We start from the raw sequence: 18,055 nt of genomic DNA, 5'->3' as shown, positions 1-18,055 counted from the left end.
ACAGACTTTTTGTATTTTTTGTAACACATTTATGTCGTAGCTGCGACTTAGCTGGTTGAAAAGAGATTATTTAGCCAAATGGCCGGAAGTATCTACAAAAACAGTTTAACATACGCAGAGACATTCTTGCACCTATTTTATATATATAGTTCCATCAAAGCCTGTTCCTACTCAACACCATTTTACAAGAGTACAGTCGTTGTAGGCTAAGTGCCACTCAAAACAGTTTGCGAACAGTTGTGATTGGTACACAGATAGGAGCTATTTCCCCCCATCCCAGAATATAAAGGTGGTGCAGTCAGACCATTTTCCACCACTGACAGACAACTGTGGAGCTAGGTCTGATTATGAGAGACTATTAGGCCTTCACTGTGGTTAATCTCGGAGCCAAATTAATGCCTGTAAGAAAAGGAGAGGTGGTACGGTGTGAAACACCACACAAGAAACAGATCACACCTCTGATTTCATAGCACCTGCATGCTATCTAAAAGCACAAAATGAGGCAGCATAACGACCGCATAACAGTTCTGTTGTTTGGTAAACTGGGTGACCTATACGTTGGGTTGAGAGGGAACCATTTTACTGCAAAAATTCAGGTTTTATTTCTGTTTGTATTTCCCTGATAAAAAGTTATAAAAGGAGAGTGAAACAATCTATAAAAACAAATAAAAAGCAAAACAATATATACAGAGATTAATCCAAGAAAATGTTTGCAGGTGAGTCATGATATAGTTTCCCTTGTCAAACTCGCCAAGATCTCCATTCAGCAGATTATTGTAGAATTTCTCGAATAAAACACTACAATAACTACAATTAAGTTGATTCATTCAAGCAGCCGACTGAAAAGACTAAAAAATAGTAAACAAATCGTACTTCATCTTGAGGGTGAAAAAATTATTTCCTGAAAGATTAATAGCATTTATATGCTTTTTTATTATTCAACGTGTAAATTTTTTTTCTGTGAAAAAATACATTCTGACTAATATTCCAGCAATGTATGATGTGTCTCAGCCTAAGATATGAGCAGTCCACATATAACATCATCAATGATTTTGCTTTTGAGCAAACATCCTCGCCATCACAAGCAGTCTGACTAGTTCCCATGGAAACTCTTATTGAGGCCAAGTTAGTAAATTTAGCAGCTTCCATGTAATCTATGCAATGCACTCACCAGCATGTTCTACATGTGTTCAGAGAAAGGGAGAAGAGCACTGACATTAGTGTCACAAACTAGCCTCATGGCTCTTAAAAAAAGAAGAAGTAAAAACCCAAAAAAACACATGGTTTCTGATCTCTCATTACCAACCACTTGTCAGTCTTTTGTAAAAAGCTTGTAACATCATTGATCCATCAGGCACAGTGTGTGATGGTCTATTTTACTATAATTTTTACAGATCTCATGAAAGATTTGCATGAAAAAAGAAAGCTATCAAACAAAAGATGATAAGTCTGAGGGCATTCCTATAATATGAATATGATTTCTTCTTTTTGTCCATTATAACTGCAGGTGAGTCAGCAGCCTGAACAGCAACAGATAACTGCATTGAGTAGTTCTATGAGTGTGTTATCCTATATCTTTGTGAGGATTGTGTTCTTTTCATTTTATTTTTACCATTTATCTATCTGATTTTTCCCTATGTAGCCCTGGAGTGGAACATTTGGTTTTGGGCTTAGCATTAAAATCAGATTCAGTTTAAGAGATATGGGCGACTTAAAACACGCGGCTCTGATGGTTCAAGGTGTCCTCAGACAGTTTCAGAGCATCAAAACTAGCTTCCTTTCTGTTCTTTAAATGTGAGGCACAATATCTTGAGGCTTAACATGTTCAGGTCAAAATACCACAGATGTATGCTGCATCCTTTTCAGTCAAGAAATTATAGAGAATATAATTACATTTAGTGTGCAATTGTTTCAGTTTTTACAGGCTATTGTTATGAAGTGATGCTTTAATGGTTTAACTTTCATTTCTGTTAGATTTTCAATGGCAGAACACCTCAGACTGGGAAAAAATAAACGTAAGAATCTCAATCAGAAGTTAGACTTTATAGCTGGGGTGTAAAAAACTAGACAAAGTACTGGTAGAGAACTACTTGTAAAGTTCTTTCTCAGGTTCATTGAACTTTATAAATGCTTGTGAGAATGTCCCGTAACACCAAAGAAAAAGGCTTTGACTTTCCATTCTTGAAAGTCTTGTTGGATGTAAGCAGAAGTTAGTCCTATGGTCGGCATTTTTCTTGAGTCCAAAGTGGCAAATAGTACAGCATTTAACCCCAATGAAATAATGCACAGTTGATGTTACAGTTGTGTAACATTCAAAGAAACAAGATTAAGATTATAATAAGAAAGATGCTGGCAGAGCCCATTTATGCTGAGATAACAGTCTCTTGGCTCTAGCTTCATATTGAACCAACAGTTATTAGAGTGGTACCAATTTTCTCTAACTATTCCCCCAGAGAGCAACGCATTCCATTTCTAAAAGTGTTGAGCTATAGCTTTTAATGATAGATTTACAGGCTACAGATCTACAAGGCAGATCTGTAATTCATCACAAGTACAGAAATACATATTTGAGAGTGTGTGTGTGTGTGTGTGTGTGTGTTTACAGTTACCTTCGCAGCTAGGCATCTGCCAGCCTCCTTCCTCTGTGCTGTAGTATCGCTTGTTCCTGCAGCTGAGCTCTGGTTGGCCTGGGAATCAGCTGGCTGTTTAGAGGCTGCTTTTCCCTGCCTGTCCCCACCTGAGCAGAGTGCAAAGCAATGACGAAAAATATGCAAAACTGCCATGAAATATCTGGTGTAAATACAGGCGTGTCAGAAAATAAGTAGATAAAGATACACAGTTACACAGATGCAAATGATTAGTGCATCTGAAAGCAAGACTGGAAACAATGACATTAAGCGAACCCAAAAATAAAGTGGTTGTTTCAAAGCCTGCAGAATGAGAGACAGCAGAATGTTCAATTAAATGACAACATACCATAGAGATAGCAGTAAATAATGCAAGAATACAGCATTGTTTTGCTGTGCTACTAACTTGTGCTGTGCTCACTCTTTTATCTAAACAGTTATTCTCACTGTACAACAGACTGAAAGCAGGTGAGACAAAAAAATGGTAGTTGTAGCCACTTTTATTGTTATTTCCAAAGCAGCAGGTGTGTATCAATTTATTCACAAACAAAAATTCACAAGCATGTCACAGCATGCAACATGCACAACCTATCTGCATGAGAGGTTTGTGCTCTTTTTTTTCCAGACAAAAGATCAGCTCCGGTGCCCTCATGAGAGGAAAAAAACAGCAATCTTACAATCTCTTACAAAACTGCAATCAGCAGAGAAACCTCAGGGGAGAACTTGAAAGAAGAGTGCGTGACCCAGTTGGTAAGTCCTTCTTAAGAAGGGAGATTTTTTCCAATATCTGTCAAGAATCTGACTTTACATGAGCATATTGTATGAACTCAACTTGCAGCAGTGTTCTGTGCTCAGACACTACAGCTTATGACTAAAGATAGAAGTCTTACATTTAGGGGAGGAGCTGGGACTGTGAGGGATGTTTGGACCTCCCTGTGGTGTACGCATGCCATGACAGCTAAGCGTCATCAGCCGCCAGATGATGGCAGTTTTGCCGGATCCTGCATTGCCCACAATGACAGCACCGCGTCCCTCACAGCTGCTCGATTTTCTCAGGACCTCCTCCAGACGTGTGAAGAGCCAATCCCGGCCGACAAAAGGTGTTTCTGCTGTGACACCAGGGACTTCGAAGAGCAGCGGTTTTAGCATGATGTCAGCTTGTTTGAATGGCACCAATCTCCCTGAACACAGTGAAAGGACAGAGTTGAAACTCTCTTAGAGTGGATAGTTTTCTGTATCCTTAAGCAAAGGAGAAGTGCAAACGTGTTCCACACAGGTCTTTCTGTGTTTCTGCGACAAGCTAAATTTAAACGCAAATTTTTACCCTGAGGTGAAGCCACAAAATACCTTTGGAGTCATCACATGTGCGTCCAGCTGTGTTGTGCTTGCGGACGGAGCCCCGGTGCCCAGCAGCCCTTTGGTTGTCCAGATAACTTAAATCCTCAAGTCGAGTGGAGCTTGTTGCTGTACAGAGAGAATGAGCGGCAAATGAATTCAGAGTCTTTGAAAGAGATGCAGGAAATCTGCAAAGATAACAATACATACTGATACTCAGTCAATTATTGTATCCATGGAGACATAAGACATAAACAGTTTTTGCTTTTGCAGATATGTGACCTTGAGGAGACAAGAGGGAGGAAAAGAAAATAACTAATTTACTATGTTGTAATCTCAAACTGACGTGAGTGAAATGGCCAAATGTTACATTCTGTCTGAGGACGGCAAATTTGTGACAATCAGTGGAAATACATCGCCGGCTGTAATGCAAAAATGTATCAGCTGTCTATAATAGGATAGAAAACATTCCACTAATGATGAAATAAGCTACAACTTCAGAAATACAACGAAGAACTTTTTGTGCTGAAGAGAAAGAAGACAGCATTCTCTACACCCACATTCACCTATCCATCCACCCACTCACTCTACAGAGTTTAAAGGCCAGGCTTTGTTTCTACAGTTTTTAGGACTTTTAGCTGAGTATTTAGTCCAATTATTGTAAAAAGTAAGGACAAATGCCTTACTTACTATGCCCTTTCTCAAATTTGATTGTCAGCAAAACTATTTATTAACCATTTATTTCGTTAGTCCAAATGTTTGCAGCAAAACAGACTAAACAAGGGAAAAGGAAGACCCTGCAGAATCTCCATCCAAAAGAAACTGAGCCAAAATGTGAAAGGGAGGCCTGACTTGGAGGCCAAGCAGTTAAAAGATCTCTTTGTCTCGGGGGACATCAGAGTAAGACTGACTCTGGTCTTCTCATTCTCATGGTGGGAATCTGTTGAACTGAAGGATATATTTAAGTTAGGAGGGAAAAATAATGGAAGTTCTTCCATTCAGGACTACATGGCAGGGAATTCACAGGTAACATTCACATGTGGCTGGACCAGCTGCCACAATACAACACTGCAGCTCAGATTACAACAAACAACGGGAGAGTGACTGCATTTTCAGGCGAGAATGCCATCATACAGCTAAACCTTCCCACCTGAGGTATAGCTGTAAAATGTGCTATTGTATTAAAGGTGTGTAACAACTATTGACATCCAGCAGCTTGAAATAGCAACCATCTCAAATGACATCCGCTAATTGTTTATCAACAAATCACAACTATATGAGTCCGTTATGATATCTTTAAAATAGCTAATAAGCAACTTTGGTGTCACTCAAAAGACCTTTTTTCATCAGCTATATCGACCTTAGAAAAAACACAACAATGTCTTTGCCTATTCCAAAATGTGTCGCCTCTTCACAGTTTTGCTTCTTTGACAAAGTTGATTAACTCACCATTACCTGCTTTTCATTATTTATTAAGTATCATCCTCAATTTCTTAAAAGCATACCCTTAAACAAAAGAACAAAAAAAATGTATCTATAACTACTGATTTCTCCACTTTCTTCTTTTTCATCGCTCTTTTCACAGTACTCTTCTTTCATGTGCCTCTTATGGCCTATTTTAGTGGTAATATGGCGGTTCTCCTGGCAGAAAGACCCACTGCACTATAAGATATAAAAGGTAATAAAAACACGAGAATTCGGTTGGAAAAACAAAATGATACAGTCATTTATTCCTCATAGATCTTTGTCATTGTTACACACTGTAAATTGAATATAATCTGTCCTTCGGAAGGCAGAAACCAGTTAATGGAGAACATGTTCAGTAAACTTTGATCAACTCCAGTGTGCTCATTAAAACCTGGTAATTTAATGGTTGGCTGATTGTCTGTCTTTGGAGCAGCTGGTGAGAAAATAAAAAGGGAAGAAGTGCTTTAGTTTCATCTGTTCATGGTTCTTTTTCACTCTGAATTTAATCCAAGCGGTTTATGAATCAGGCATGGCAGAGAACCAATTAAGCAGATTACAGTTACTGCGACTCGTGTTTACTGGGACCCCATGGTTTGTGGTGATATTGGTTTTCTGGATATTTATTTTTGCTTTTATTATCGTTGAGATTTGATATTTAATAGAGTGGTTAATAGAATTATTGTTATCAATTTTTGTTCAATGCCATGAGAGTGGCATTGAAGAATACTATTATTTTTTGGACTTTGTTGAGTATCAGACAAGTCCATGCTGCTCATTTAATAGTATTGGTCTTTATCATTGCTGGAGGATACAGTAAAAAATCCTTTGGTAAATCTGAAATTCTGGCATCAATATTGCTTCTAATCTCGTCAGAGTCAGATGAATAGAAGACCAGAGTCATGCAGCACAATAAAACATCGTAGATAGACTAATCAAGTATAGGTGCCATACAAAAAATATATTTTCTGTTAATATAATCATGTACAGAAGTCTCAGTGCATTATCTTTTATGTCTGAGCTTTTAAGGAACTAAAATTCAATTGAATATTGTAACTTACATTCCTGTTAAAGGCCTGCTCTGTGAAGCACTACCCTGTCAATGAGGTCAAAACAAATCAACTATAGTGAGAACAATGAAATTATGATTAATGCAACCAGATCAAGGATGTAAAAATAATACACAATCAAACTGTGTATTATTAAAGTGAAAATATCACTTCCAGAAACCCTTCCAACAGGTAGAAGAAAGCTTTTAGGACAAGGACCATGCATAAAAATGCAAACAGGAGTGTAGATCCGCAGCTTGAAAGAACATCCACAGTTAGAAGATGGAGCAGTCTGCAGCAAAACAGTGTGAAGGAGGTGTGGAGTGGGATGAGAAAGATTGCTGGCTAAAGACAGCCAGGCCAAATGGCTGAGTGGACCAACGATACAGTGAGTGAGTAAAAGCATGTTTTCAGTCAGTGTGACACAGGGACACCAGGACAGCTCATCCTTCCACCTGTTCACAGTCCAACCTATTCCTCACTCACTGCCCACTTTTATGCTCCGTGCAGATGACTGTGCAGCTGATTGCCCTGCAGCCCTGGTTGATCCTCCATCACTTTAAAGGTCAACTGTGCAGCCACAGTCCAGGCCCCCAGTACCCCTGAGAGGCTAGCATCACCTAAAGATTTATGTCACTGGGGCATCATTGAACATCAACTAAATTTCAAAATTGGAGGACTCGTTTTGGGACAGGGACAGGTTACTGGGATCATTAGAGATTCTAATAGGAATATTCTGTTGACCTTGGAACTGGCTTAGGCAGTAAATTATATTTATTTGATTTACTCCAAGATTTTTGGTTTAACTAATGTGGTACTGAAATATACAACACAGCAGTTGATTCAGCTCCTGCACATCTTCAAACTCTGCAGCGTCCCTTCGACAGCCCCCTTACAGGTCAATGCTGGCCCGATCTTTGTCCTCACACAGGAGTGATGAGGCAGACAGCCTGTATTGACTCCATAAAGAGTCTTACTAAACGACAGTGCTGTGTAGCTTTGCAACAAGCATTTACCTCAGTATACCTTGAAGCAAATTGGCTATATAAGCCATCTTTTCTGTAAATGCTTTTCATGAGCACATTAATGAGGACGCACGGACACTTAGCTGTCATTTCATTTGGACTTTAAATCATACACTGGTTATGAAATTAAACCTGAACATCTGCACTGTTACTTTTACATAGACTATGATCTGTGCACAAATTGCAATCGACGTCTTCTGTTTTAATTTATTTGCTCTTCTCTTCTGTTCTTGTATAATCTTTCTGTTTTTGCATCCACAAATGTACAGACTACCTTTTAAATCTACAAAACGCATCATGGATTTTCTAAGACGCAACTTTTGTATAAGTTTAATGAACTCGAGCATACTAAAAAATCCAAAAACTATCTGATCTGTAAAATATCATCAGCGGCCAGTTTCTCTTGTAGCTAGACAATATTACTGCTTAAAGAGCAAAATATTCTATTCAGGAATAAAGCAAAGTTCCATCTCATAATGTGTACCATGATGTGCATTTAGCAATAACTGTGTGTTCAAATCTTTCATGAATGTGGAGCAGGATTCTAGCAGCTACTGTACAGCGGCTTGCTTCATCTTTCTTCTGAATTTCATCAAAAGTGCCTAAATGAAAGCACCAGCTGACAGAAGAAACTGGCAGGCATTACTGTGAATCCACTCCTTAGGGGATCTCTTCTTTTGCTCCCACCACAAATGAACTGACATCTAAAGAAAGAAAAAGAGCCAAGCAAAGATCGTGACTGGGGAGGGGAGGGGCTACTTTTCTGACGACTGGAAGCCTCCCAGGACTTTTAACTGATGCTGCTTACTGTGTGTATCCAGCTTCAGTGGTAAGTAGAGCACCAGTGCACTGTGCAGTGAAGTTTAGCTCAGCATCACAGAGATGCGGCAAATTATGCTTTCCTGTATCTGTAGGAGTAGTTAGAAATTGTCAAGTCAACAATCAATCCAATCAATTTGCCATTCAGTCGATATTAATCACTCCATTAATTAATCACGCGGGTCACAGCTGTCACATTCATCCTTTCATTAGCCTACTTCATCAGTGGTATAATACAAGCTTTGGTAACTCTCTCAGTGGCTCACTAATTGAGCCTCATTTGTTTAATGTTTAGATGATGGGGAGGTGTAAAAATGGCAGATATGGGTTTTGTGTGGGTTGTGGGTCATGTGTGGGACTGTGCCTTGACTTCCTAGAGCCTCTACTAGTTGACAAGCAACCTATTTGTGAAGGCAAAACTCCAAGAAATATTTGTTAATTAATGAGCTTTATATGGTGGAGGTAGGTGGAATTTGTTCCCTTTGTTTCCAGTCTTTTCAGAAAGCTCAGCTAGCAGGCGTAAGCTTCTTATTAACTGAAAGAGTAACAATCTTTTCATCAAACTCTCAACAAGAAGGCAAATAGGAGTAATACCCAAGAGCTCTCTAAAAGTCAAACTCTTTCTTTCATCACATAGTAACAGGTGAACAAAAAAATTGGTAAAAGTACCTGCCACTGAATTTGGACGGGTCATCACAAGTGAGGAGGTGCTGTGTATGTGGTGCTGTGGGAGGGGTCTTTTCGGTGCTGGTGGAGTCCTGGGCTCCATGATCTCAGTTCTGGGTAAAGCCTCATCTTGTTGGGCTGTCAGATTGTCTCCAGCCGTCCTGGGATGGTGGCCCTCGTTTGCAGGGCCTGTGACACCAGCGCTGCCCCCTGGGCCCTCCTCCTTTGTGGGAACCTCACTTGAGGTGCTGCGCTCCTCATTCTCAGAAGAACTAGTGATGGTTGCTGAGCAGTGCAAAAAAAATTATGCTTAACGTCGCCCATAAAAAGAAAAAAGCTAAATCACAGAACATGAGTGCAGTTTCAAAATTTCTTAAAATTAACTGCTGACCCAAAACTTATCAATGGCTTCAATTTGAACAATATACTCAGTCAACAATATAACATGCATAACTCTTTTATATGATATGAACTCATCAATCACTGAGATTTATTGTACTTGATATGTCTTTTGTATTCAACTATAAATACAAACTCTATTTAAGGAGAAAAGTGTCCTATTTTGGGAGAATCAGACCCACAAGCAACAAAGACAGCAGTGTCCCAGTTTTGACAGGAGGGAGCTGAAGCCTTAAGGTTGAAGTGGCACAGACGACAAAGAAAGACTGTGGGAATGGGGTGCACATTTGAGAAAGATTTAAAACTAAGCGATGTTGCATCTAATTTCCTATTAATATGACCTGAACAAAGATGCTTGGGGATAATTAATGTAAATGTTAAATAAACCAGTGAGTTTCGATAACTCACTTTTTTTACTCTTTCAGTGGTGTCTGGCTAAAATTCTGTATTGGACTCACCTTGTGTGAAAAAAACAATGTGTCTGAACTTATATAATGAAAAAATATATTTTAAAAGCTGCAACTCTCACTTATAATTCCACTATCCTTGCTCTCCAAGGTTGAGGTGGGGCTTTGAGATGGAGGGCCAGGGCTGCTCCCAGAGATGAGTGCAGAAGCAGGACAAGGGCCAGGGCTGCGTGCAGGGCTGGACAGGGTGCCACTGGGGCTGGTGCTGGAGCCACAAGGAGGAGAAGATAGAGCTAAAGGCTGGGGCAGAGATTGGCCTCCAGCACTGGTGCTCAGCGTGGATGTGGGGCTGTCTGAGCAGGGGGAGGCTGTGCTGCAGGTCAGAGTGGAGCTTGGACTCCCCCCCTGGGCAGAGGTGTCACACTGAAAAACAGGAAGAGTGACAAAAAGTTAAGCATTACGCTGTGCACAAGACAGAGGGAAAGACTCCCAGAGAAAACTCTCAGAGAAACATATAGAGGACTGAGTAAAAGAACCATGAAAATCACAAGATGGCACTTAGGAAGCCGCAGTAAAGATTGTTCATACAAATTACAATTTAGTGTCCGAATTTTCAGAAGATGTGTGGCTTGTGTAAAAAGTGAAAGAATTTGTGAAAAACTGCGCTCATGTTCACTTCACCAATCGGAATAAAAAGACTGGATGTGCCGCTAATCTCTTCAAGGGGCGACTCAGTGGGCGACAACCATACAGCGCAGACAAATGCAATGACTCTTCAGTGGGCCGTCTTGTTTCTGAACTGTCCCTGTTTAAGTGGAATTCCTTTATTTCAAAAGTGTGGTAAATTAATAGTGTCAGCTGTCAGCCTTTCAACAGAACTTCACTCTGCATGACAGTGTTTGCCTTCATACACGCCGTTTTGTGTGAATGAGTATGTTTGAGGGAGCATGCAGATGGGAAATGAAAGGATAAATCCAGTTATTTTCATCCAGGCTGTCATTTTCCCAGTATTTTCTAATGATGGCTGGTTGTGCTCCAAACTACATCAATTAGTGTAGAAATATACAATTTACTCCTTGAGTCGCTGTCCACGCATTTATCCATTCCAGGATGAATACATAGACAAAATGAATTGCAAACACTTTTTACATGTGTCAGGATGTAAAGATATCAAATAGATATTTATAGGTACAAAAATGCAATGAACAAAATATCAGACTTTCTAAATTATGGCACTAATTACACACCTATTACCTCAATATATGCCAATTCCATGCTATGAGCAATCTGACATTGACTGAAAATTAACAGTGTGTGTTACTATGTTAAAAGTGTTATTTTGAACGTAAGTCTATTATGGTGGAAAATTCAACCAAAGAAAGATCCGAGATTAAATCCACTTTTCCAGAGAAAAATTTGTAAATATTGCAACATTTTAGGAATAAGATCATTACATTTCTTGGTTTCTGGGCTGTGAAAGACATCTTAAGACATCTTAATTGAACTTTAACTGCTCAATTATTTTGTACATTGTTTGAAACACCTCTTTTTCACATATATGTTGCTTACATTTTAATGTATGGTATTAATCCTTCTTTCTTCAAGAGATTAATTTTCATGTGTCCACATATATTTCTTAATCATTTGTATGTATTACAATATATTAATAGCTTTAAAGGCTGTGAAATCTTTGAGACACATCTTCAGACATTTTGGTCCTAAACTGACATGTTTTCTGAGGGAAAAAAGTTGAATATTCCTTATCCTTTCCTTTGATCAAGTGCATCCACTTCATTACTGATGCAACATTTCTGCAACACAGAGACTGTTGGGAGGCAAAGCAGCAGAGTTTAAACAGCTCACTGTTATTCCCTTTATACCAAAGCCTTATCTATCTTAGCCAGGACAACCCACATTCCTCATATGAGCCTTGCTATCTCTGTGAAGCTGACAGAATCTGGAGCTCAGGTGGTGGAATGAGGCTGAGAAAATGGGCCAAGGCTGAGCAATGCAAAAGCATGGGGATGAAAAGACATAACGCACAATAACTCGTAAAACAGAGGAGTAAAAACTGATGGGGCACTGAGACTGGAAATGGAGCTCTTCTAATGCATAGAAACAGAGTGACAAAATGTTAAAAATGTATGTAGATTTCTTTTCAGAACTTAACACATAACAAAAATGAATAGTTCTATTCAATTGGCGATCAAAGAGAACATTTTGTCATAAACAACCCATTGTTTTTCATGAGACATGACAGCAGAGGGCCAGTAAATCAATATGTGCCCTACCTTCTTTTCCCTCCTGTCCTCCATAGGAGAGCTAGCAGTGCCGGCCGTTGCTTCTCCCAATAAGAAGCATAGTCTGGTCATCAGTTCCTGGGTAGAAAGGGAGGAGCCAAGGTGGGGCTCCACGTGGAGGTCTGAGAAACAAGTCCAGGACACAACAATTAACAATGAAATTGCAAAACGGCAGGCTAACTGGAACTGCCATCAAAATGACACTCCTATTTCAGCACAGCTTCGCTTGTGAGGTTCCCACTCAGCAACTGTCGAGTGTAAGGTATGTGTGGATCCACAGGTCATCCCAGCCCCAGCTGCACCGATTCTGAGTGCACAGACAGTGGCTTTCCAGTCCCTGGTTGAGGCAGCAGCACGAGGTTGTGTGAGCTTGTGAGTTTTGCCAGTGCATACGCCTGCCAGGTGCTCTTGGTTAAGAGACGGATTGTGAATTTCAATGAGCTTCGTGTCGACACTAGAACAGAGAGGAGCGCCTTGGTTCTGCCTTCACTATTTCTCCAGGAGAGCCTGGCTGACACAGGCCATGTGCTGCATTCATTTATCACTGTTTAAGGCTCCCTAATGCTTTGACCCCTGCTCCTCTAAGGTCCATGCTCACCACAGCAAAGTAAAGCTGAAACACTTTTCAAATCTCTGTGCTTTGCCTTGTTGAGCAATACAGTCCTACATTTTCACATCTCATCTATCTACTGTTCTCAGCTGAGTAACATGCATATTGAGTAGGCATATAAACAGAATGATGGGACATCATGGATTACAGCTCACTCCTCCTCACAAATATCTTTTCGTTTAAACATCACATTCATTTGCACTCCCTCCACTGATTATTCATCATTCTGTCTCTCTGGCTCTCCCCTTTAAAGATACTGCATCAAACTGCTCTTTCATTAAATCCAACTGTATGCCAAACACAATCCTTGTCTTGAGAGGATCAAGGTCAATTTTGTGAGGCAAGCCTGATCATTTTTACCCTCTACTGACAGTCTTTGTCTATACTCTTTTCAAAAGCTGCTGAAAACTTGGGGAAGATGTGTACTTTAATGAGGGAGAGGAGAGGAAACTTTGCATTTAGTGCGCAGAGCGCTGAGATCCAATCTGGAGTAACATGAGGACACTGTGAATGTCCAGTGCTATTCATCAAACCACCTGGCAGTTGCCATTGGAAACGGGAAGCTGAGAGGTGCCTGGCAACCAGGATGGAGGATGCCTCATGAAATCTGCCTAAGGGTAGCCCTCTAGTTAAAAACACAAATACAGCTGGAGGAGATGTATTTACACCATTATGTCCTTAATCTAAGCTTAACAGTGCAAGCAACATTTAGAGAAGTCAGGAAAAAGACTGAAGAGATAAAACAGATCTACTCCGAGAAACACACAGACATCATCCTCCTTACATACATCTTAAAGAAGGAACTTAATGCAAAGCTTCCTGGATGAAATTAAAACACACACACACACACACACACTTTCGCTTGTAAAGAACCTCATTCATTCTCTCGCCTCAGCCCCATTCTCACAATCATTCAGCTTCATTGATCAATACCTGCATGGAAAAACAGATATGATGCTAAACACATGCCCATTCACTCCTGTTCTCACCTCTGTGGTCTGTCTTGCCACGGCACGAGGCAAAGACAAGAGGTTCTCTCGCACTGGAAGAGCCATCCACATACTCCAGCTTCCTTACCCGTCCTTTGGCCACAGCAAAGAGGCAGGAGGGAGAGGGAGGGAGAGCAGGCACGATGGGAGGGAGGGATTGGGGGGTGGAGAAAGGGAGGGATATGAAAGAAAGTGAGTGAGAGAGATTAAGCCTCCCCAGATGAGATCTGTGGTGCAAATTTTGAATTGTGTCCCAGGAGTATTCATAAGAATGTACACAGTGTAAGCTGTGCACACAAACAATATTCAATGTTGTCGGCGTTTATCTATAGTAAATTAATGCCGTTAATGCGAGTGTGTGTGTGTGTGTGTGTGTGTGTGTGTGTGTGGTAGGGATAGCAGTGCACTCTGATGTGTGTGGGTGTGTCTGAATTTATGCAATATTTCAGGGTTGCTGGAAGACGATTCTTTAAAACAGGAGACTCATTCAGAGCTGAGACATTTGCAAACACAGAAATGTACTAATTCATGTACTCAAGGGAACTCATTGTTTGAATCGAACATGTCGTTAGACTCTGAAATGCTCAACAGGGTAACACACTGGTTTTTTTTTAATTCTATCTGAACACCAAAGAATTTAAACCCACACACCATGGATGTTAACTTGCTGTAATTTTCCCTTCATTTGCTCACGCAGTGGCAGTGGTGCATGCAATGAAATGTAATAGCAGCTTTTTTTCTGAATGGCAGGCTGTACTTGCTGCAGGACGCTGCCACCTAGTGCTTCCTTTGAGGTGAGACACTTCCGATAAACATGACGTCTGTTTTCTTTCCATCTTGTGATTTAAAAAATGTTATAGAATTTTCTGCATTTTTTCCTAAGAGATTACATGAACGTGTTCTCATTTAAAAAGCACATTCTACATGTATTTGCTAGTTTCAAAACTTGACATTCATCAAACATTAAGGCTTTTCTAATTTCTCTATGCTGTGCCTTCTGGTCTCCTCTCTCCTGCATCCATATGCCTGTGAACTGAGGTCAGTTTCAGATAAAGATCTTTAAAAATGTCTCAGCTTCTAATAAACGCCCGGCATAGAGAGGAACAACAAGAAATGAGGTTTTGTGGAGGAGCTTTTAGCGGGGATGCACAGATGTGACTGGTCCCAAAATCTTTTCAGCAAATGACTGCAAATATCATCAAAAGTTAATATATACTGTATATTGTCACAAATACCGTTCAAGCTCCTCAGAGACAGACTGTAACAAAAACACTGGTCAGATGGCGCAGCTGTGTCTCGTCATACTGAAATCATTTCAGTTTGAAATGATGGTTCCCGTTTTGCTAAATGCCCGCTACCTTCTCACCCCTTGTGTCTTTTCCTTGCCTCCACTTCTCGCTTTGCAGGTGCGAGGGACTAAGATTGGAGGAGAGGGGGTGAGAGAAGCATATAAGGTTGCACAAACTGAGAAATGAGAACAAAGGATAAATACATACATCATTAAAAATATATAACTTTGCCCTGTTTTCGTGGAAGATGTTGTATAAAGAAAGCAGTGGAATTCGTTCAAGCCCCTTTCCATTCAAAATTCCACTTTGCTTCACGCTTGTTTTATAAATTGCTGTAAGTAAAGAGTTCAACAATAGGCGGTTTCATTTTTTCATTTTCATTTAGGTTGTGTTCTTAATCTGCTTATGTGGGAAATGATCTGTATTTTTATTATAAATCTGAGTCAGTGAGTTTTGTGTGATCATAAGTTTAAAAACCTTCAGTGTTTTTACTGGTATGTGCAACAACTTCTGTCCAAAGCCTGTCAATCTTTTAATTAGGGCTGCCAAGTTTTGACTTCAGCTTGAGAGCAGTTCCTGAGGGAGACCAAGACTTTATCTAATAAATTAGCTATGCAGGTTCCCATGCACATAGCCCCAACTACGCAGACAATAAAGGAATACATTTTCACAGTGTATATTTCTCAGTTTCCTCCTCATTGGTCTGAAAACATCCCTGTTGCTCTTCGGTGATGCTCTTCACTTTCTGTAAGTGCCTTGTCGGTTTCCTCTTTTTATACCACAACTTAAGCGGTTAGGAATTTGTATTTCAGTGCATGAAAAAAAAGGGTGTACAGCGAGAGTCTCATGCTCGAAGCATGTGAGTTGATAACTCTGCTTTTAATGATGGAGACCAAATAGAATTGTTTTAATGGACTACTGGATATTTTCATGAACTTTTCTCTCTGTTGATTGGCAGAGATCAACATGACACATGGAAGGAAAGAGAGGAGGATAAATATTACGTGCTGAAATGTCCACCGTACTCATTTCATGTGTGGTAAAGGATCATGAAACTCTTGCACGGCTACATCTACAACCACAAGCACATGTGACACATACGGTGGTAAGTGGGCTTTAGTTTTTCCTTGGTCATGAATTCCCTGAATATTCCACATATAGATCCAAAGTAATATAATCTCAAAGTTGACCCACCTAATTGGGGTTCCTTGCCTTTAGTTGTTTTGCTGAATTATTTACTCTGACAATCTGTCACATGTTTTTTGGGCCCTGGGGGCACAGTTTGTGTGCTCTTGTACTTTCTGTCACATATATGGAACAACTGAACGCACAGAAGCTCTCTACTAATCAAAGCAAAGACATGTAAGCACTCTGTTACATTTAAAGCTATTCCCTTGTGCATGGCTCATTGTCACTGAGGCCACGCTTTGTTTAGATTATTTCAGCGTAACCCACCTGGGAACTTGAGGCATGACTGTGAAGAGACTATATCGGCCTGGCGAGGCAGAAGAGGGGAGGATGGTAAAGAGATGGACACACCCTTAGTCAGTCTCCTAAGTTTGACAGGGCTGCCACTGTCATGGTCGTGGAGGTGAGCACCACGCTGGCCGCTACCCCTCTGCAGGGTACTGGGAGTGTACACCTCACAGCCTGCATGGAACAGATGGATGAATTTTGGGAAAAGAAAGAGGAGAGGAGGTGTTGATTCAACAGAAATTAACCAAGTGATCAATAAAATATGTGTCACTGCACCAAAGTAACATATCTTGCTTGGGAGGCATATTGCTGCGTGAGGTAATGGAAAGTTAGCAACACCAGAACATCTATTTAAAGTAATGGCATCACACTTATTTAACAGGCTACACTTATTATATTTCAATTTGAAAATTCAATAACTTTCATATCCAATGTAATTGCTGCCATTAAAGCTGATTCTGGGCCTTGAAGCAGACATCATCCAATATACAGAGTTTATTGCCGTTTATAATGATTGTACTAGGTTGATGCAGTTTACCCTGCAGTATAACTCAGTGTTTCACTTCCCTCTATGATGAACAAATCTGTTTTTGCGGTTATTATTTTGTACAAAACATGGAATCACAGATCCAATACACAATATAACAATCTGACACGATTCCTTGTTGAAAATTCCTGTACAGTGAACATACCATATGAATTTAATGAGAGTGACACACTTCTCCCTCCTCTCTGTTCTTGCTTCCCAGTGCAGCACATCATTAAATATTAATAAGCAACATGGTTGCTCTAATAGTCAGCTCTACTTATGTTCATGTATCTCCACTGCGCACTCAGAAATCTGCTCTGTACTGCAGCAAGTTGACAAGTTCACCCTGTGAAAAATACAAATGGCTTCCTTTGAATGGAAAAAAAACATCCCTAAAATGTGAACGGGGTTTTCATTTATAGCAATACAAAACACTGACCGTGCTTACAACAGATACAGCACCCTCATAAGTGAGCAGATCAATCTCATTCAGGTATACCACATGCGCACATTCTTGTGAATTTCAGTGTTTAGTAGGTCAGAGTGTTTTCTTAACCCACTCTAACTTCGTCTGACACACTTTAAATACAAGCAGAGGGACACTGTGTGAAGGACGGAACACACTGATGAATTAGGCTAATTGAAATGGCTCTACTTAAATCACCCAAGAGAAGAGAACCTGAATTTTATCATCAAATAACACAAGACCTCTACAACATCAGAGACAATTTCCCATTTACACATTTACGTACCAAGACAAAAATCCAGTTGGATAAAAACTGTGTGCAGTATTATTGAGCATACATGGCATATTTCTTTTACACAACCAGCTTCAGTAGTTTTGTTTACCTGCATGTCTCTGGCTCTTTTTCCCTCTTGGTTTTCCTCCTCCCCCCTTTCTATTTCCAAACACCGCTTTGAACATTGCTGATCTGTTTCTTCGCTGTATACTTCCTATGGGAGAAAAGTCAAATACAGATTTAAGGCACATTACTCCAGCCAGCAATGCCAACACTGTTAGCTCCTCATTAGCCAGAGGGTGTATTTTAAGACCATGAATATTGTCTAGTC

At 40.1% G+C, this 18,055-nt stretch overlaps 1 protein-coding gene across 1 annotated transcript in view; it reads right to left on the bottom strand.

The window, feature by feature from the left end:
- LOC140302065 (protein TANC1-like) overlaps positions 1–13,775 on the bottom strand; it is a 29,190-nt gene extending 15,415 nt beyond the window's left edge. The window contains exons 1-7 of the mRNA XM_072380810.1: positions 13,691–13,775; positions 12,083–12,213; positions 9,914–10,214; positions 8,989–9,270; positions 3,975–4,091; positions 3,518–3,808; positions 2,610–2,737 (exon numbers count right to left, since the gene is read on the bottom strand). Of these exons, the coding sequence (XP_072236911.1) occupies positions 2,610–2,737; positions 3,518–3,808; positions 3,975–4,091; positions 8,989–9,270; positions 9,914–10,214; positions 12,083–12,163 (1,200 nt within the window). The 5' untranslated portion in view covers positions 12,164–12,213; positions 13,691–13,775. The remainder of the gene's footprint in view (positions 1–2,609; positions 2,738–3,517; positions 3,809–3,974; positions 4,092–8,988; positions 9,271–9,913; positions 10,215–12,082; positions 12,214–13,690) is intronic.
- Between the last annotated feature and the right edge of the window lie 4,280 nt (positions 13,776–18,055).

Source organism: Leuresthes tenuis, unplaced genomic scaffold (assembly GCF_036924035.1).
Source record: "Leuresthes tenuis unplaced genomic scaffold, fLeuTen1.0.hap1 SCAF_2, whole genome shotgun sequence".
Classification (NCBI taxonomy): domain Eukaryota; kingdom Metazoa; phylum Chordata; class Actinopteri; order Atheriniformes; family Atherinopsidae; genus Leuresthes; species Leuresthes tenuis.
This window is presented reverse-complemented; position numbering and strand designations above follow the sequence as displayed.